Source organism: Cupressus sempervirens, chromosome 1, assembly GCF_028749045.1.
Source record: "Cupressus sempervirens isolate cs-2001-9-10 chromosome 1, ASM2874904v1, whole genome shotgun sequence".
Lineage (NCBI taxonomy): Eukaryota > Viridiplantae > Streptophyta > Pinopsida > Cupressales > Cupressaceae > Cupressus > Cupressus sempervirens.
The window spans coordinates 858,728,651-858,750,550 of NC_143118.1; the positions used below are offsets into that span (position 1 = coordinate 858,728,651).

The window sequence follows — 21,900 nt, forward strand, 5'->3', positions numbered from 1 at the left end:
AGGAAGTTCCTCAATAGGTTTATCTACCAAAGGCTCAACAACCTCAACAAATTTGGTTTTATTAGAATCAACCAAAATTCTGGAAACAATTTTATTTTTCAAAGATTTGGATTTAGTCTTCTTAACAGGAAGATTGTCAGGAGGAACAACAATTTTCCTTCTCTTTGTTGTTATTTTACTCAACCATGCAGGCAGGCTGAAACTTTCATCCGAAGAAGCAGGCATAGCGGAGACCATTGGCATTGATCCAGATTGTATATCTGTAGTGACTGAGCAAGATTCAGTTTGTACAATTGAAGGCATAGGAACATGTTGAGAAGATTTCGTCATGAAAAACTCAAATCCTGTCAAAGATGTATCAAGTTGGAAAACTTGACCACTAGTAAGAGTTGAAAAATCTTCAAACCCACTTGCTAAGTGATCATATTGTTCATGTGCGGGGACGCGAGCAGCAGCAGAAGAAATAGGAAGAGCCATGATATTAACTTCCGAGACTGGAATGGAAGGAGTGAAAACAATGGAAAATGAATCCACATCATTATCAACCTCATGCAAAAAGGGCTCTTCATGTATAGAAGACGTACAGGCTTGTGTAGGCTTTGAAGGAGATATGATCATGATTTCCCCTTCTTCCTCTGAATCTCCTTTGTTAGATTCTGTTTCCAATTCTTCTTTTGATTCTTCCACTGATTCTTGAATTGGTTCAGGAACTTGAGATGATTTAGTTCCTTTTCCGCCCTTCAATTTGAATTTGAGAGAACCCTTGGCATCAAAAGATGAGGCACCATCTTTTCCTATAATCTCCAGTTGTGATTTCTTGCCAGGAGGACCAAAACTTCTACAATCCAAACCCATCTTAGGATTTACTCTTTTAAGGCCTTCACTTTTCAACCATTTGTTGGTATTTACTAAGATGGATTGAAATCTGTCCATGATAAATGTACCTTCCTTTTGTTGCCATTGGATAGGAAAACGACACTTCTTATCAAAGTTGGCTTGATGAAACTCTGGATCAAGGATGTCGCCATCATCTTCAACTTGAAAATCTGAAGGGATTTCCAACATGTTAAGATCAATTATCTGCTGCAAGGTTAATCTGCAGTAATCCATCTTCATAATGTCAAGTTCTGTCCTCATATCTATCCAAATGTCTTCGATGCGATGAACATGAGTGTAGGCTCTTTTCATTTGAGAATTCATCTCTCGATAATCAAAATCAAATTTGGCCTTGAACTTCTTCAAGGTAATCAACTGCAACTTTGCTTCCATGTTCTTTGCTTTAGGCACAAAAATGATTGAATAATTGCCAATAGCCAAAGGCTTAGCCGAGGTAATGCCAAAACCAGGCCTATGTGAATCATGTTGATCACTTTGCACATTGATGAGCTGTCTAGCTAGCTCCATCAGGATGATTCGTTCTGTAGCATACCTAGGTAAGGTATACGGCTCTTCTTTGAAATATCCAACTCTCAAGTATGTGAAAGTGGGAAACTGAAGAAAAATACAGCCATATTAGTTCACCATCTCCCATGTTGCATCAGATACTCTTTTGATAGACAACTGCTTATCAAACAAGCACTGGAAATGTCCGAAGAAGGCATCTTGGATTCTTTTGTAGTGAAATTTACTATTCGCCCAAGTGATTTGGTCATAGTAATCCGAAATAGGAACTTGTAAACGATCTCCTTTGGTAGAAAGACCAGAGAAAGATCCCATGGTAGCAGCGACGTAAACTAGATAAGAATTCATGTAGAAGGGTACTAATGTTCCCACATTACATATCTGCTGACAGAGTGCAGTACTGATAAGTTCTGCCCAAAAGATGTGTTCTTAATTCTCCATAATTTGAAACATGAACTTATACATCCATGGCTCAAAATCAGTAGAATCTTTAAGGCCACAAATCTGACTGAGAAGGATGATGAGATCCTTATACTCTTGCTTGAAATTTGACTGATGAACAGTCTTTGGCCATCTGGAAAAATTGCTTCTTTTATTGTCTAACCAGTAAAGGTTAACATATTTCTAATAATTACCTTTTTGCTCATTCCAACAGGCCAATGATGATCCTTTAGTCAAATCAACACATTCTGATTTATGCAGAACTTTGAAGATTTGTTCTATAACCTCAGGATCAAGGCTAATGATAACCTTGCCGTTAGCATCTTTGATAGTCTTCGTCTTGGGAGTAAAATGCCGTGCACATCCATAAATGAAGTCAGGTTCTATAGCCGCCATAGGAAACGTAGATACCAAGTGAATGTTGCTTCTCCTAATGCGCTTCATTTCATGACTAGTCGGAGCTTTAACTCTTTGTAGAAAGTTAGCTACATACACATGACCAATCTTTGTGTCCAACATGTTATCCAAAATCGATGATTGAAGGAGCTGCATGAGCTAATTCTTTATCTTATTGATATTTCATTTTGCTTTTGGATTTGGATGGTGAGGACATATCTTGTGCTTGGGCTGCAACACAAGCATCCCAAAACATAAATACATCATTAGAAGGAATCTCCATACAAGTGAATTCCGGATCAACAGTGAAGATTTGAAAATGGATTGGAGACTTCACAAATTCGTCAAAATGATTTCAAAGAGAAAGCATATGCATATGCAATGAAACAAAAAGCAAAATGAAATGAGCGGAATGTGGAATGAAAAGGTATGAAAGCGAGAAAATGGAAGATGAAATGGAATAAAAATGTGTGAAGGTGAAACGCATGGGAATGCGTGTAAATGAAAATTGCTGATTTCAAAATGACTTAGCATTTTCAAGGCATTATTGCATGAAAAAAGAGTACATGTAATGCAACATGTAATGGTAGGTGGAGGGTGAAATGAGATGTGAATGCAGGTGAAGAATACATTTTACATGTATGTGCGAATGAAGGTTAAGATGGAAAGCATGGAAAGATGTGGAAATGTAAATGCATATGAAGGGATGGAAATGGAAAATGGAAGTGATATAATGAGTTTTATAGTCACTTTTGGTGAAAAGAAGTCAAAGTACATGGGAGGTGAAAATGACATCTTTTTGACTTTTCAAAATGTGACTTTTAATCAAAATGGGACTTTTTTGATGCAATTACACGTAAGACATTTCGCGTGGCCATGTCATGCGAATGGAAACAAAAAGTGAGATGGGTGAAAATGGGATTACATGCATATGCGGATGGCGAATGGGATGAAAAACATGTAATCGCATTTCGTTGAGTGAGAGATGAAGTTTTGTGATATGGAAATAGAATGTGGAATATGATGATGCTTTCGGATGTAATGAAGCAAAAACAAGTTCTTGGGAAAGAACTTGTAATTTCTCCAAGTGGAGAAAACTGGCAAGCAAGCACAAAAGACAAAATACAAAAGAAACAACGTACCTTTGGAAAATGACTCAAACATGCCAAGATGCAATGCACTTCAAAACTCAAATTCGAAATTGGGACTTGGGAAAGAACCAAAAACATGAAGATGAATAAAAACTTCATATTTAAAGGAAAAATGCACTTTCCATGGCATAGATTTTAACAAGTGGCAATCATCAAGCAATTATGTGCTTAAAATCAACAGATAACCACAAATTAAATAGCAAGAAAGAAGAAGTCTACTTACATGAAGATTAAGTGCCAAAAATGAAGGAAAAAGATGCTCCCATGTTGAAAAATTCTTAAAAAATAGTAATACTTTTTCCAACTTTGCAAATTCGAATGGGAGAGGGCAGCAAACAAGGAGTTCTTGTTAGAAGATGCCAAAACGTGCCCTAAAAATACTCCAAGATCCAACATTTTGCATATGGAAACTCATGGGACATTTTTGGTGAAAAATGTGTTTCACCAAGGAGCATGAGCAAATCGATTTGGTGTTTAAACACCAAAATGTTTAATAATATGCAATGTAATCACCAAATAAGACCAAATCGATTTATCCTCATGCAAAAACATTGATAAATAATGAAGGTATTTGGAGTTTTCTTGAAAAACGTACCCTAGGATTGAGCTCCCAAAAACAATTTTCAGCATGTTAAACCCATTCTTAATGCAAGGAAACTCATTGCCAAGTAAAAACGCCTTCAATGGAGAAGATTTCATGCAAATCCACCAAGTAAATCTCTCACAATGAGCAAAATTGGGTTCTTGTAGAGCAAATGCATACATTCTTTCAATTTCAGATTTTTTGGAGAGCACAACACATTTTAAAACATGCTTTTGATCAAAATCGGACCTTTTTGGGTGCATAGCATGTTTTAAAATATGCAACAAGTTAAAATCAGACCTTTTTGGGTTGTATACACATTTTAAAATATGCACCTCTTCAAAATCGCACTTTTTGAGTGCCATTACATATTTTAAAACATGCTTATAGGTAAAATTGGACCTTTTGGAAGAGGAAACATATTTTAAAATGCAACTCACCTTTTAGATGTTTGAACATAAAAACTTCACTTTTCATGCCATAACATCAAAAAGGTCCACTAAAGTAAACTTTATATGCAGTGACATGTAAAAAGTCCACTTTTGATGGATTTTATATGTTATTGTATATAAAATGTCTACTTATGAAAATTTTAAGTCATTTAATTCACTTAAAATTATAAAAATGTTACAAAATGGGTCATAAACAATATTTATCTATCATATTATGAAATATAATATATAAACATCATTTTAAATTAACATTTAAATAAACATTTGATTTTTAAACCAAAAATTAAAATGAAACTATATAGTTATATAGTTACTCAAGAGAAAAATTAAAAAGTAACTCAACTTAAAATTATAACATAAAGTGCACTATAGTCACTTTAAGTTAAAAATTTAAAGTTAAAGTAACTAAAAAACATAACAAAAAGTGAATATAAGTTATATTTTTCAAAAAGTGAATGTCAAATTAAAAATATAACATCATTTTTTTAATTTGTGCTGTTGCACCTAAAATGTCCACTTTTGAGGCACTAAAATGGGCATAACTCTTAATTGACAACTTCGATTAACCTCTAAGTTAGATTGAATTGAAGGGAAAAACGAAGGGCATGACATGAGCAAAACCAAAGGACTAAAAACAAGCAAATGCAAACTCAAAAGCAAAGAACGGACTATGAGGGCTTCAAAAATCAAGCAAAGGCTTGACAGAAAGCAAAACGAAAAAGACTCGACGAAGGCCTTCAGTAAAATGATCTGATATATGAATTGAAATGGATCAATCGATCAACATTAAACAATTAAATATCAAATTCAAGCTTAGAGAAACACGAAACTAGCTTGGGAAAGTTTTGTGCTGTTACCAACATATTGTGATGACAAAATGCAGGACAACAGACATGAAGGTTAACCTTCTGCCACTACCGAGTCACTTGGTAAACCTTAGCAGGAACAATTCACCGAGAATCTCAAACCAAAAAATCGAGCTACATGGTGAAAGAACACATTGAGATAGAAAATCGAGTTACTCGGTGAAATGTTAACAGCAAATCTTGACATGTTAACCCACTGCAAAGAATCCAACCCATTAAAAATCTCTCAGATTGGTTATCTCTAGTGGGCTGAATGGGGGCAAAAATAGCCAATAGTTAACTAGTGAAAACAATTAACTTCAATTAATGTTCAATCTTTAGTTTGAATCTATTGATTGGATTGAAGAGGAGATATTGATTTGAAAATTATGTGAGTATTCTTTAGAAGCTTGCACTAGGTGGGTTGAATCACTTACAAGATTGCATCTAGCAGAGGCCATGTTCATCCATACTTCATCCATACTTCCTCATTCATAGTTAGAAGTAGAAGTATAATATCTTAGGTTGAAACTTCAGAACTTGTAAATAGAAAAAAACAAAAAAACAATATTTTCATTGCACATTGTGAAGACAAATCTATAGTAATAAGTTGATATCCATTGAATGAGTAGCGTAAGTCCCCTTAGTGATCCCAAAAAATCATTTTTTCAAAAAGCAAGTATCCACAATTGAAGAAACCTAAAAGTCATTTCATGATCTAACTTTGTAAGCTTAGCATGAGTAGTGACCTTATTCAAGAGAGGATTGAGCGTTTGATGTTTCTCCTGTAACATTGAGTATTTGAGTTTGTAAGGTGGTGGAACAAAACTCACATCGACAAGATTCCCATTTTAGTACAAAAAAGAAAGCCAGCTATCAGAGTTCCACAACAAGTAACTATGTAATGGTTTTAAGTCTTTTTCCCATAATCTCACATTTTGGCCCTTCTTTTTATTGAATTTCAGTTATGTTTCAATTTTTTGACTTGTCTAATTTCCCACAAGTTTTAATGATTATACATCTCTTGGAATAACACTTTCACAAGCATCATTCCCATTGTTTAATGCCTCCTGTTGTAACTAGAATCATCAACAATAGTTTGGTCTATGTTTGTGAGAATTGAGGCAGCTATTGTTATCTAGTAAGGTACTATTTATAAATTGTTCTATATGATGTGCCAACCATGCAGTATCAAGAGAATCATTGAGCTTTCAAGGTATTGTGAATAGATTTCTAGCTGAGTATTGTGATAAAACTTTGCCATCCACTCCTTGTCTCACATAGGTTCCTTCTTTTATTCATGTGATTACCCTTTGAACCTATGCATATCTCTGCTTTCCTTTGACTGTGCACATCTTGATTGGTATTTGAGTCCCAGAATTGGACATTTTATTTGTTTGATTCTGGTTAGAAATTAATACTTGCAGCATCCCAGTGTTCAAGATCCATTCTTATTATAATATCATTGACTTTTATCACAAAATGTTTCTTACATTTGTATATTTGAATGGATTGCTTCATTTCACATGCTCATCACTCATTGGGTTGCAAGGTTTACTCTTTCAATACAAAACAAATGGGTGTTCCTTGCAGCTTGTGGACAATAATTGCCACATCCATGACAAACAATTGGTTCAATTTAGTCAAATGACGGAGGAAATGACAGATTGAAGTGGAGTCCTCTGTGTTGTTAGATTTATCGTTATCTTGTAATTATCTTCCCAGTTCACTTACATGCATGTATTGATAGATTTATCATTTGAGGTTTATGTTGGGCTTACAACTGAATCTAGTTAAACCTAGTCATAACTTAAGTGTCCCTGTGACAAGCAAGCAACTGGGGTATCCAAATCAAGTTTACTCAATGATAACTAGTTACTTGTTGGTTCTGAAGGGTACACTTTGAACTCATAACAAGTGTGTGACCCATGCAACTTGTGGGCAAGAGTTTCCACATCTAACAATGTGTGGGACAATTTACTTGATTAATGAAGGAAATGATAGGCTCAAGTGAAGGCTCGTGTAAATAGATTTATTGTTGTCTTGGACTTATCTTCCCCGCTTGGCTTTATTGCTCTCATGTATAAAGGTAAGTTAACGGTGGATTCAGACTTAATTTAGTGAAAAAAGGCACAACTTAAGTGTCCAATATGCATCTTGTATGCATGCGTTACAAGAAACCAACATAATTGGATGTGTAAATTATTCATTTACTTTTGATGAAGAGAGAGTAGCACATCTATAATTGCATGAATATCTCTTCTCTCATTCATGCATGTTGCTTTCTCATGGAATTTTCTCTTTGCTCATGGAAATTGCTGCCTTTCTGTATCTGTACAAATACATTTATTAAGAGTAAGCGCTAAAGTTGATCAAGTGCATTAGTTTCACATTCAGAAGAATAGATCTTGAGCTGCAATATTTATGATAACTTCAATGAACCCTATGATTTTCAATGGTCAAAGTCTTAAAGTATATGACAATTGAGATGTTAAGAAACCTTACATATGTACTTGCAACATGTTTGTCTATGACCTGTTGGAGTAGAACTCCATTGCCAGAATCACCACCTGCAATAACACCTTCATAGAGAGACATTTTTTACCAGACGTGAAATTGTATTGAGATACTAATAATGTACAATTGTGCCTTGCTTATAAAGGTAAGGAATGAACTGATATGCAGAAGTAACTGTGCAACTACCAGCAACTAACATTATTAAATAAATATGCAAGTAATCATCTAATAAAATATTATGATGGCTACCTAAGTGAACCTCAAGCATAGGTAAATGGGTAATACCTCATTTACACCAACATGAACAAATTCAGTATTGCAAGATGTAGAAAGATTGTTTGTTCAGTTAATACATCAAGTGCTAAATAAAAAATATCGATGAACTATGTCTTATAAGCACTTCTAACAAGAGGTACAACGGTTATTTTTCGACTCTTATAGTTCTGGATAAGCTGCCTGACTTATTTTCTTCAATGACCTTCATGTAAATGTTCAGAATCTGAAATAGCTTGAACCTTTTAGATGTTGAATATTGTAAAAGCCTAGAGGACAAAGTTTTGTGGTCTTCGGCTAATTCACAAACCTGTGGTTCTTACTAGGTCTTTTCTTTGCAAAATGAATTGGAGTCTGGAGAGACCAGGTTTTTCAATTATTATCATCAATGAAGTGTATTATCCTATTTGTAGTTAATTGAATTTTATTATATCTAAGAGTTGGGGATTTGTCATATTATTATAATATTATTTATAGTGGGAATCTTGAAGAGCTGCGTTTAGTCTTCCCTATTAATGCTCAACATCTTTGAATTTTTTTATGTAGATGTTTATCTCTGATTTCTTTTATAGCTGATGGAAAATTTTATGAATTTAGATTTTTATATGGCTTATGAATTTTGTCCTCAGATGCATTTGACACAGAGCAGCTACTTGATTGCATGATGACGTTAAAGCAGTGGAAGTCAATTGATATTCCTAGCTATGATTTCAAATTTCATCGAAAATGTGTGCCTACCCGAAAGGTATTCTTATTTTAATTGTCCTTTTCAAAACTTTATTATCAGTGGAAGAAGCAAATATTATGATATGCTGAGCTCCAACCAATCAAAATGAATAAATGCCAAGCTCCAACCAATCAAAATGAATAATGTACTTGTAGTTGATAATTCAAGTTTTAAACAATAATTTAAAACAACCAAGTCGAGATAGTCATGTGAAAGGGGAAGTCTCTGATCCTGAACTTAGATTCTTTTCATCCCATCAGTTCATCACTCCAATGGAGTCAAGGCTGATTAATATATACATAAAGGAGTCAAGTACATATTTCTAAAGGACAATTGATGAAACTTGGTATTGTTTGTGATGGTGGAGAAGGAATATTGGTTGGAGGTGAGTTGGGAATGAGGTTTAGGCATAGCAATCAAGAATTTGATTTGTATGGATGTAATCTACAAGATGAAGACCTCTCTGTTATGATGGCCAACATTGAAACGGATGCTATGAACTTTGAAGTAAATTTATGGATATAGTATGATAGTTTTTCCATGTGGACAGAAGCTGACATTGATAATTGAGGGCAATAGGAATTGTAAATCAGAAATAGGATGATAATTTTTCCACGTGGACGGAAGCCGAGATTGATAATTGAGAACAATAGGAATAAGAAATCAGAAATAGGAGACAACTGTTTATTTCCTAGTGTTGTAAGGAGTATCAGCTATCTCTTTATATATTATTTTCAATTACAAAGTGCAAACTTTTACAGATTTTTTTTTAAAATGGCATTATTTTTGATGCGGGTTCAAAATATTTTATCCCGCATGTTCCATTTGATAGTATATATTGAAAACATCAATGCTGTAGTATTTTCTCTGTTGAAATCCAGAACCAATATCCAGATTTCAAGCCTTATTTTGTTTTTCTCGCAGGTGAATCCATCAGATGTTATCATATTAGAGGGATTATTGGTTTTCCATGATTCACGGGTCCGTGAGTTAATGAACATGAAGATTTTTGTTGACACAGGTTTCATTTTTTCCCTTAATATCTTCTAGTTTAAATAGATGGTTGGAACATATTGATCATTAACATGCCAAGCACCTCAATCTTAATTTTGTATTAATTGATATTCTTACCAATTTTACTTTGAAAGGATGTAATCTGTCTTTAAAGGTAACATTTTAAAGTATTAAAAATACAAACTTATATTTGAAGTTTAATGAAAAGTTTCGTATACACTGTAACAGCTGGAAAAATAAAAAATCCAAGTAAGGATTTTCTTATCGAATATAATGGAGTTACATGTGTATTACAGAAAGTATACTTTGGGCTTTTCAGTCAGTTGTAAATTAGAGAGGTTTTTAGTCGGTTGTAAAGTAGTGTCTTAAATTTTATCATTTATGCCATTAAATTTTCACTAATAAACAATAATGTCTTTGCTGTTTCGGGTGCTTGATCTTAATTAGATCTGTGCTAAGTTGCCGGATTAGTCCCTTGTTGCTCGGATTTGGGTCCGGGTTTGCATGGGTCCGGACGGGTCCGCTGCGGGTCCGGGCTGGGTCCTTAGTTTGGACTGTGGGTTCACCTGGGTCCTTGTTGGAGCGAATCCAGACGAACCCACAGCGAACCCAAGAGGACCTGGGGCTAAAACAACTTTAAAGAGTCTGTTTTTTTGTTTTTTTTCTTATGTACCTCTAAAAGGAACTTAATAAAAGATATTTCACTCATCTAATCTCTTACGTTGAGGAGGAGGAGGATGATATAACAGCATATGGGACTAGTGGAACCAGTTTGGGTTCCAATGATGAGGATCTAGATATAGTTGCAGTTGGGGATGAAGCCATTGATCCCTCATTTTATGATGATCCATTCGACCCTTGAAGGGCATTTGATACGATGATTATTGATAAACTACTAAACACTTGTCATCTATCATGATGTTTCAAACTTTATTATTTGATGAACTAGTCTATGTTTTGCAATTTAGTAATTCAATGAATAATTTTCTTTACAATCATGAAGATCGATTAATGAGCAAGTATTTAATGTTTATCGTTGACGTTTGGCATTGATCAATGATCAAGCAACAATTATTCATATTGTGAAATGACTTTGTTTTGCAACTATGCATGTTTCTCTTGTGTGTTTATATATATATATATATATATATATATATATATATATATATATATATATATATATATATATATACTCACGAACCCAAATGGGAAATTTTTTTAAACCCGAAACCACGAACCTGAATCCGTCCTTGAACCCGAATCAGCAACTTAGGATCTGCGTTGTTCCAACTATTTGTTTTGGCATTTTCCTAAGCATCATTTTTTAATACAGCTAGACGTAAGATGCTTTTGTTCACAATAATTGTTGCTTCTACACTTTCCCTTTTTCCCCACTGAATGCCTTTGAGAAGTACAGGCTAGAAATTGAGAAGTATGTGCAGAAGAATCTTTCCATGATCAATATGTTTGGCTTCTCCTTAATATATAATTTATTATTTTAAGTTTGAACAATATGTAGCTACGTTGTTTTTAAATTTGTCTTTTGCCAAGGAATGAGATAAATAATGTTCTAGAATTTTTTAAGATTTTGCAACCATTTCACCTTGAGAGTTTTAGGACAAGCTTGATTTATAATTATCATTATTGCTGTGTACTTCAGTCTGCAGTCTTCGGGGTTTGTGACAATCATAAATTGGTAGTAGCACAACTTTCCATTAGGAGAGGGCAGAAGCTAGAGACTTCAACTCATTCTCCTCCCTTTGTTCTTTCCTTTCTTAGAAGCTATCAGACATAATTCTTGCTTGGCCACATTAGTGTTCTGAATCATAGTTTTTTGTCTGTTATTAAAGCTGGGTAAAAAGGTTTGTTGTTATCAATTATTCATGCCATATAATCAAAATTGTGGTGATTTTCCCCCAACTTCAGGTTTGTTCCTGGTCAGTGCACTCAAAGACAGAAGTAATGATGGTCAAAACAATTCAAAATTTCACAGTAATCATAAATGCAAAAAAAATGAATCTGCTTATATCAACTCGCTGATAGCATTCTTTGCTTGAATTTCTGCCTTTGAAAGTGTGCTGGGATATCGAGGAAGACAAATTTGATTTAATGTTGGCTCAATTTGGTCTTTCTTGGCGTATATATTATATTAAATAACTAATTTGTTGATGTTTGTAGAGCAATGGGGTTTAGGTCTGTGTGTACAACAATTTTTATCTTCGTTGGGTATGGGATTTTGTGTTTTTCCATACATATATACAGACATTGATACATAATCAAAGTATACTTATAATTTATAAATACAAATAGAAGAGTGATACTCATAAAACAATCAATGCCAATAAAGTTATAAGTAAAATACCTCATAAATAATATTCATAATTTGCAAATATGATAATATTCAAGTCTTAAAATGCCATTACGCAAAAAAATTCAAATTACAAATACAGACATTGATACATAATCAAAGTATACTTATAATTTATAAATACAAATAGAAGAGTGATACTCATAAAACAATCAATGCCAATAAAGTTATAAGTAAAATACCTCATAAATAATATTCATAATTTGCAAATATGATAATATTCAAGTCTTAAAATGCCATTACGCAAAAAAATTCAAATTACAAACCATATTTAATATTCCAAGCCATATCCATCTTCATTAGAGGCATGAAGGTCAACAGTTGGTTCAACTTCACTGGAATCATAATCCATTAGATTGCCAATTGCACTAGCTATGTCTGTGTCATATGCAAAAGCTGCCTCATGTTCATCTACAAAGACTTGGGCAAGTTGTGCAACTGTAGCATCTAAATTGGCACATGCAAGCAAAATTTCTATTTGTTTGCACCTGAAAGATAGCACTTGACTGAGTGGATGAAGGTATATGCATTCCAGTTCTGCTTATTTGGAGAACAACTTGCAACCTGTTGTTTGCATACAACATTTAGTATTTAATTTTATAGTTCACTGATCAATAATCAAAACTTATTGTGTTAAAATGTAAGTTATAAAATAAAACTATTCTAATGTGAGCATCATGATCAAATGAAAAATGAAAAAATGAAAAAAATGATGCGTACTTGGGAGAAAATTTTAATTGCAAGAGGCTGCAAGAAAATGAAGCCTCGTCCATATACATACCACCACTCATCTATGTTGATCCTAAATTTGGCATGAAGAGTGGCAGTATCATTATATTTGGATTGGCCAAACCTGGTCAAATCAATAATTGAGTTTCATCATTATGATATATTGATATATCTTTTTAAATGCAGCCTTGTAGCCAGTAGAAACCTCTGCATTGCTATATTCTGCCACCCTCCTTGGCAATGCAAGCATCTCTTCGCTATAAATCCTTGGCAACAAAGCATATGTTGAGAGATGTAAAGGGGTGGCCATTTTGTTCCAATGATCAACAATAAATCTTTTCACAAATTTGAAACCTGCGTCCATCATGTCATGATCCTTGGCCTCTTTTATTGTTCTTACGTTCCCTGCTATGGTGTCCACGCCATCATAAGTTTTACCCAAAAGTGAGTGATCAATATCAGTATACCTAGTAATGTCCATGATGGGCTTGGTGAACCTTAAAACATATTCAGCTTGACCCCACCACTCATCATCAAGGATCCACGTTTTTACCTTTTTGGGTTCTTTTTATGTTTGATTACCTCCATACACTCCACAATCTATTGATGACTATAACATTCAACTATTTAAGGCCTCTTGCATCTTCACAAGTCATCTTAAGACGATTGTGCGAGATGCAAATCATGTTTTGGCAGCCTAACATGGCCTAAAAAATCACACATCATATATCAACTACAAATGTTTTAAAACTAAATTTTTTTAAAAATCGTACATTAACTTCAACAACTCCAAATTGGAGAAGGTCGCGAATATGGCTTGTGACATGTGATGATTAGTCACAAACATTTGAATGTCTTTGGTTTAGTGTAAACTTGTTTGAAGTTTGACCCATTCAATTTGTCTGCCTATCTAGATTATTCACCATTATTCTTATTAAGATAATATCTTATACTTTCTATAATGGTCAACTACTTGTCTATAGTCCATCTATAGTCCGTCTTTCAGTCTAGATAGGAATGTTTCCTATCCTATCTCTTTTGTCTTCAGGCCAAATGACGGTCCCACCAGCAGTCGGACAAGAGGGAGGCCCCCACTTGCTCCCTTCTTGTTAACTGCTGGAATGGTAATGGATCTTTATGGTCCTTACCTGGTCTTCTTCTTGATGCTGTGGGTTCCGCCGATATTCTTGTCATATCTGAGACTCACGAGAGTCCTGTGCGTCCTCTGCCAAGTGTCACAGGTTTCCTGTGGTTATCCGTTTTTAGGGAGAAGGTTCGCGTTTCGGGTGGTGTGCGGGGTTCAGGGGGTGTGGCCTGTTTGATTAAGGATGATATTTTCAGTAGCACTTCTATCGTACACTCAGATTTGTTTGCCAGATTTATGTGGGTCTGTATTGATCGTAAGTGTTATCATCAGAGGGATATCTACTTGGCTGCTTGCTACTTTCCACTGGCTGTATCTCACTATGCTATTCATGGTACCGATGACGGTGATCCTTTTATTGATCTTTGCGAGACTATCTCTCAGTTTACTGCTTTAGGGGACATTATTATTCTTGGGGATTTCAATGCGAGAACCAAAGCACTACAGACTCCACTTTACGATCGTCGCTCTGACCCCTTTTGCTCCACCGAGATTGATCCTACTTCTTTAGGGCTTCATAGACTTTCTGAGGATGCTCTTGGGCCGTTATCCGTGTATGGTAGACATCTGCTGCGGTTTTGTGAGTCTTCTGGTTTGGTGATCCTGAATGGCCTCTCTTGCTTCCCTGGTTCTGAGATCTTCACTTGTTTGCCTCATGGTGGTGGTGCTAGTGTCGTGGATTATGTTCTTTCCTATCCCTCCTTCATCCTGTGTTTTCGCAGTTTCACCATCTTGCGCCTTCCTCTTGCAAATCATTCTCCTCAGCATTCATTGTAGCCTCTCTCCTTTTTCTGCGCCCTCACTCATGTCACCTCATCATTCTTCTATTACCGCTCACTTGCCCATTCGCTTCCATTTCATTGATGGTGACTGTGAGCTCTTCTCCGCTCATCTTTCCAAACTCCTCTGCCCTTCGGGGTTCTCTGACTCGTTCGAGGCCAGCCCCATGTTTGACTTACTCGCATCGGCTATTCTTAAGTTTGCCACCCTTTCCATCCCTCACCGCCCTCCCTTGCTCCTTCGCAGCAAGCGTCGTAATACTTGCCCCATGAACCAGTGGTTTGATTCAGACTGCAAATCCTTTCATCGTGCTATGCGCTCTGCTTTTAAGGCTCACTCCACTGACTTGGCCAGTATTTGCTCGTCTTATCTCCGCTTGCTTCGGAGTAAGAAGCGTAACTTCATTGCCTCAAAGTGTAAGTCACTTTGTTCCACACTGGTTAGCAATCCCCAACTCTTTTGGCGTACTCTTTTCCTCCGTCATCCCCCTCCGCTTTCCACCCTTGACTTTCACTCCCTTGTGTTGCATACCATGGCTCTTTATGATATTCCTGGGCAGCTTTCCATTCACCCCCCCTCGCCTCCTTTCGTTCGCCTTTTCACCCCTTCCCACATTTATGAGGCTATCAGATCCATGAAATGTAGTAGAGCTGCTGATGAGGAAGGTTTTCAGGCTGAGCTTTTCAAGTTCGGTGCCTCAGTTCTGGGTCCCTATCTCTCTATTCTTTTTAATAGAGTGATTCACACTAGGTTTCCGGCTTCCTGGTCTAGGCACTTGATTCATCCCATTCACAAGACCGGGCCTGTCTCTGATCCGGGGAACTACAGAACCATCATGATTGGGCACACTTTTGCCAAACTGTATGCTACTGCTCTTAATACTATGCTATCAGCGGAGCTTGACAGGATTGTTTGTAGGGCTAGAGGACAGGCGGGCTTTCAGACGGATTATCAGACTATGGACCACATCTTCACGCTACGGGCTATTATTGAGGAGGCCAGACACAGATCGAAAAAGGTATACTGTTGCTTTATGGATTTTCGCAAAGCTTTTGATTCTGTTCCTAGGGTGGCTCTGTTTGAGAGACTTAGGGAGATTGGTATTTCCGAGATGATACGTATCGCTATTATGAGATTATATGAGACTGTGGTTGGCAGATTTCGGACTCCTGTTGGCTTCTCAGATTCGATCCATTGTACTATTGGGGTTAAGCAGGGTTGTCCTCTCTCTCCTACTTTATTTGGGTTATATATTGATGAGCTGGAGGACTTCCTCTTGGAGTCTTCGCTCCTGGGTGAAGGTTGTTATCTTCATTAGGCTCTGATCTCGATCCTTCTCTTTGCGGATGATATTGTTCTCCTTGCTTCCTCTCCTGACAGGTTACAGAGACTTCTTGATAGATTGGCTTTATTTTGTGATCAGAGACAGTTGGTGGTTAACTTGGGTAAGACTCGGATCATGGTCTTTAATTGTTTAAAGACCTCTCATCTTCACTTCACATTTCGGGCCCAAGAGATTGAGATTACTTCATCCTATTTGTATCTAGGTGTTATGTTTTCCGGATCGCGTTTTAGCATGAGACCTGCTATTCAGCCCAAAGTGAATAAGGGCATGGGTTCTTTTGCTTTGCTTGAGAAACAATGCTTCAGACATCATTTTCAGGATACCTCGTCTAAGCTATCTCTCCTAGATTCTCTTGTTCGACCGACTGTTCCTTATGGTTCTGTGGTTTGGGGTCCTCTCCTTAGCTCTGATTGGGCCTCGGTTGAGCGGGTCCAAACTTTGTTCTTGCGGCGCATTATCAGATGTCATAGATCTACTCCTCATGGTATCATTCTTGTTGAGTTCGGGGCTCATCCTTTCAGACTTGCGGCCATTTTTGACTTAGTTTGGTTTCTTCATCGCCTTCGTGGGTTTGCTGATGTGGTTGGAGATTGTAATCGTTACTCCTATTTAGCTTATTGGTCTTCGGTTTCCATGGCGGCTGTTGAGTCTGGTGCTTGTGCGTGGTGTTGGTATGCACAAGTCTCTTCTTTGCTGCGTTCGATTGGGATTGATATTGATCGTCTCCCGCCTTTTCAGTTTTCTTTAGATGCCCCTGCTCATCTTCTCCCTTCTCGGAAGGAGTTGAATGAGCATGTTCGTCTTGATATTTATAGATGTTACATTATTGCTACCTGGGTTAACCCTCCTGGTGGATTACGCCCACGGATGTCGTTTTATGCGACACACTTTTTGGAGATCTCAGATGGGATTATTGCCCGACCTAGCTATCTTTCACGGCACTGGTCTCATGCCCTGTGGATCTCTTTAGGTTCTTTCAGAGTTGGTTCCCACCGTCTTCGGGCTCAGTTGGATCATCATATTGACAGGGAGGAGCGGACTTGTTTGTTTTGTTCTATAGGGGAGGTGGAGGATGAGGCTCACTTTCTTTTTCAATGCCCTATTTATTATGAGATCAGAGGGAGGTTTTTTTGTTTGTTCAGAGTGTGCTTCTCTCTCTATGATTTCTTCAGCTATTATGATCAGAGATGCCTTGCACTGTATCTGCGTGAGGCCACTATGCTCCGGGATAACATGATTCAGACTCTACTTCCACACCGGCACTCATCTACTCAGCTCATTACTGCCTTTTTTACACCTTTGCGTGGTGTGAAAAGGCCCTCTAGCTCATTTTGGCCTAGTGATCTTTCTAGATGCGTCAGATCCCGTTCTGCTTATAGGCACCAATGACACTCTTCTGGGACAGGTCGGAGACAGTGTAGTACCTCTACGCATCGACATGTGTATCATTCTATGACTAATTTCTTCTCACCCAAGAAAGACTCCTAGTGCTTTCTGTTGCTTGTATTTGTTTGTTGTTGTTGCTTTTCTTCTGACACCTTTGTGTGCTCCTGCTGGTTTCAGCCTTGCTTTGTTGTAATCTTTCAGTCCCATAGACCTCTTTTTGGTCTTTTGTTGGACATTAATATCATTATCTTATCTTATCTTATCTTATCTATCTTGTCTTCAGTTTTGTTTCTAATTCCGTCTTCAGTCTACGTTGTCTATAATATCCCTTTTCGGATATTTTCCCAAAAACCCGTGATATTAAGTGTAGATTTAAAACCGAACAAAAAACCAACACTTGATACAATTTCCAGAACTTAATAGATTTATAACCAGCAGATTTGAATACAAGAAAACTCAGAAAAGTTTGTTTATTTCCTCCAATATTCAGAAATACATATATGCACAAAGAATAGATAAAACAATCCGCCCAAAATATGTTATTGTATTATACAACAGCAATACAGTAACATACAACAATCCAAGTAATCCAATCTTATACATAGAAATAACAGTCAGATTGGAAATATAAATAAAACTTGTAAGAAGGCTAGGTTTGTGCCAACCTTCAAATGTTTCTTCAAGGGTTTGCATCTTAGAAGAAATAACCAGCAACTGTTTCCAGCTCCCAGATTAAATATTTTGTCTTCAATATTATATCTTCATATATCCTCCCATGTAGAGTGTATTGTATGTTTATCACTTTTCCCAAAGTGATGCACGCATCTTTAAGCAATGTGGGATAAAGCAACTTTTTTGTCCTTTAGTCACTTAAATGAACATAGTACTTTTTAAATAAAGTGACAAGTTAAATGAACTTTTAAAGTCACTTAGCTAGTAAACCATATAATCGTTAGGCATTAAAATAACTGACCAAACGAACTCAGATAAGCACGTGCAATAGCTCGTTGGAAAGCTCTCGGTGAAACGCTTCCAACCCAACATTGAGATATCACGAATACTGAGCTCTGTTTACTTACTAAAAATAGTAAGCATTTGGACAACCTACCAAAACTGCTCTGATGGGTTTCGAACTGAAAATGTCTAGGCCAAATTTCGAACTGAACCCTGTAAAGAACCTTTTCACCCCCGAAACCTAGGCGAAGTGAGCTGGCCATATAGAATTATAATGTCTCAGAAAAATGGGACATTACAAAGCCTCCCCTCTCAAAGATTGCTTGCCCTCAAGCAATCCACTCATGCCTGTAGAAACCAAATGCCAGGATCCCATACTCACCTCGAGAATGCGGTTTTACTCCTCAGTTGATGTACCACAGCATGCACCTTTCCAAGCTCAGAATGGTGAAACAATACATAGGAATCAATGTGTCAAATAACTGAATGCTAGGATCCCAAGTCTCACCATAAAGGAACACCAACTGCCATTTGCTGTTGCCTCGTGTGCCAATACCCTCACTCAGGTTGAAAGCCCCACTCCATGAGTGACATTGTGAGACTGTACTGTCAAGTGAAGATGAGAACTCAACAATATACCAATATCCACCCCAACATGATAGCAACCAAACCCTCCAACAAGCTCCCCGATAAAAAGCAAGACATAGGGATGCTCCACCTGAATCCCAAGTGAGAACTCACACGTTGTCTGAAATATCACTGACTAGTTCTTGTAACATCTGCACCGATGACAATGACAAATCCGATGAATCTAACTCAATCATTATATCGCCCAGGTGAAAATGAAGAAATCTTGATCTTTGGATCTCTGATATGTCAGAAGGCTGAAATACACAGATCATAATCATGTGACTGTGTAGCAACACTGCATAATCCGCCAGATGAAAGATACTATTAACATCTAGATCCCCTACTACCCAATCAACATGATCTTGGGTAAATGAAAGAGTGTTTGGTGAATCACCAACATCATGAGTGCTAACGCTGTCTTCAATACCCTGCTGAATAAAAAATGTAGATGCCTCATGGAGAACGTATGATAATGTGTGTTCTCTCCACTCTCCTGCAAAAAACTCATTGACCCTTGAAGGCCAAATAGAATCAGCGAATGTATTACCGACATACACAGGCAAATCACTGATAACTGGAGTATACCAGCAAGAGAAATTCCCAATCAACAAGTAGGCTGTGGCCATCTCATAAGAGCTAGGTGATAAAACTCTAAGTAAGCTGAAAAATCCCTTCGAGCATGCTAAGGATAAATCTAAACTTCCCACTCCACCATAAGTAGTCTCGCTCATGTCAAGGTCTTCATAAAAGGAAGGTTCACCATTACTTGAAATTTCTGAATTATCCTTACTTGTGGTATCACTAACCATGTGCTCATGTGGAGATGTACAACTGCTGTCATAAAAATTAGAATTTTCAAACTCATCAACTTGCTGATCCATAGAATTTTTCTCACCATAGGAAGTCTCAAATGGGGAACACGTGATTGAATCACATTGTTTGCCTTCACATCTACCCACTTTATGAATTCCTTCAATGATTTGCATGATTTTTTGTGCCCTTGTACCCCGGTTATCTTCTTCATAAGTGGCTGCCCCACTCGTTTGATTTTCAGCATTATGGATAGAATGATGTGTTAAGCTCAATTGAAGGCATAACTCATCTATCTCACTCTCCTTGTCCCTTCCAAATTTTATTGCTAGATCTCTGTCCATTAATAGTTGCAAATACTCATATTTTATCATTTTCAAGGTTTCAAAAATCGTATGTAAGAGAGGACTTGTCACACCACATACACTACCATGTCTCTCTTCTATCACAACCTTCTGCATGAGATCCTCAACTAATTTGGAAGAATCATCCATTCTTGTCAACACTTGGACAATCTTGTCCTCTTTGACCAAAAGCATATCCACTAAGTCAAGGAGTGACAATGGTTTTTGACCATCTCCTTCAAGCACAAGTGGGCTGTTCTCCATAGAATTATCTGATTTTTCATCATTTAAGGGAACAACAATTTCAGATATATCCTCTAACTCAGTGCGTGCTAGATCATCTATCTTGCCAACATCGCGGTCCATTTGCTTCTCCTCAATTTTTGGCATAATTTCCAGCCTGGTATCATCATAAAATTCATCCAAGTTAATTTTCATGTCACCAAATAAGATGCTGGAGTTGCCAACGTTGGCGGTTTGGTCAACTCTACTCCCTGAGCCATCAATGAGCTCATCAAAATGACTAGTGTAAACAGCTCCAAGAGATACTTCTGTCTCCCAATTACCTGTTAGTATACTGGTGCCATTATTATTGTTTTGTGTATTGTCATGCAAAGATTGCTCTTCTTTTTCAGTACTACTATCAAATTGATTAATGCCTTCCTCATGCAAATTCTTGTAATTGTCCTCAGCAAGGATATCCCGAGCCAATTCAAAGTATTTGTTTCTTATCATATCCGGCTTGTCTTGTAGCTCTAGCTGAAAGTCAACATAGTCCATAAAAAGTAATTCTTTTTGAATCTGTGGAGGCAATTTGTGATAATCATCGTATAGTCTCTTTACTTCAGTTTTAATATCGAGTTGAAAATCTCATTCCACTTCCTTTGCCATGTAGCTATTCATGTACCGCATGAACATGAGTACAGATGATTAACCAAAATGCTGAATATACATAGCTAAGAGGAATTTATATCAAACTGATTACGAAAAGATCTCTGGTAGACTGTGAATTATGAACGTGCTTGGCAGGGTTTATGCTTGGTGTAACCCTTTGATTTATCCACAAACCCTGCACTCCACTGGATACTTCCTTAACAATTTGAAGCCTATATCTATACTGCTCTCAGAAGTCGCAGTTGGATTCAGTATACCAGCTCCCCATGCAACAAGGGGTGTATCTGTATTTGTAAGATGACCATCTCCTGTAGATAACTTGGAGTCAGACTCCTTAACAAAATAAAATGGTGCAGCAAAAACACAAAGTCCAATAATTGAAGCCAAATTCTTGACAGCATAACCATCTGCCCTCTGTTGGAGAAATCTTTGTACAGAGAACAGTTGTGAACGCCAAATTAATCTATGCAAATGATCATTCAGAATTTTGCACTCTGTCACTACTTTCGGTGGATCATTAAAAGCTATCTCTTTAGCATGTGCAACAATTCTATAAAATTTTACTGCTTACAACAATTATTCTGTCCAATTTTTTTTATGCAAGCAGCCCACTATATAGGAAATCTTGCCGGACACTTATGCAACAAAATATCAAGCTCAAAACTTGTAACAAACACTTTGAATATCCTCAGCTAGTTCTTACCAACAGTAAAGAT

The 21,900-nt window shown here is 36.8% G+C and overlaps 1 protein-coding gene across 3 annotated transcripts in view; it reads left to right on the plus strand.

Moving 5' to 3' along the window:
- LOC149580545 (uridine kinase-like protein 3) overlaps positions 1-21,900 on the plus strand; it is a 124,979-nt gene that overhangs the window by 42,729 nt on the left and 60,350 nt on the right. For all 3 annotated transcript variants that reach the window (XM_089791796.1, XM_089791811.1, XM_089791804.1), the window contains exons 5-6: positions 8,689-8,804; positions 9,711-9,807. In XM_089791796.1, the coding sequence (XP_089647922.1) occupies positions 8,689-8,804; positions 9,711-9,807 (213 nt within the window). The remainder of the gene's footprint in view (positions 1-8,688; positions 8,805-9,710; positions 9,808-21,900) is intronic.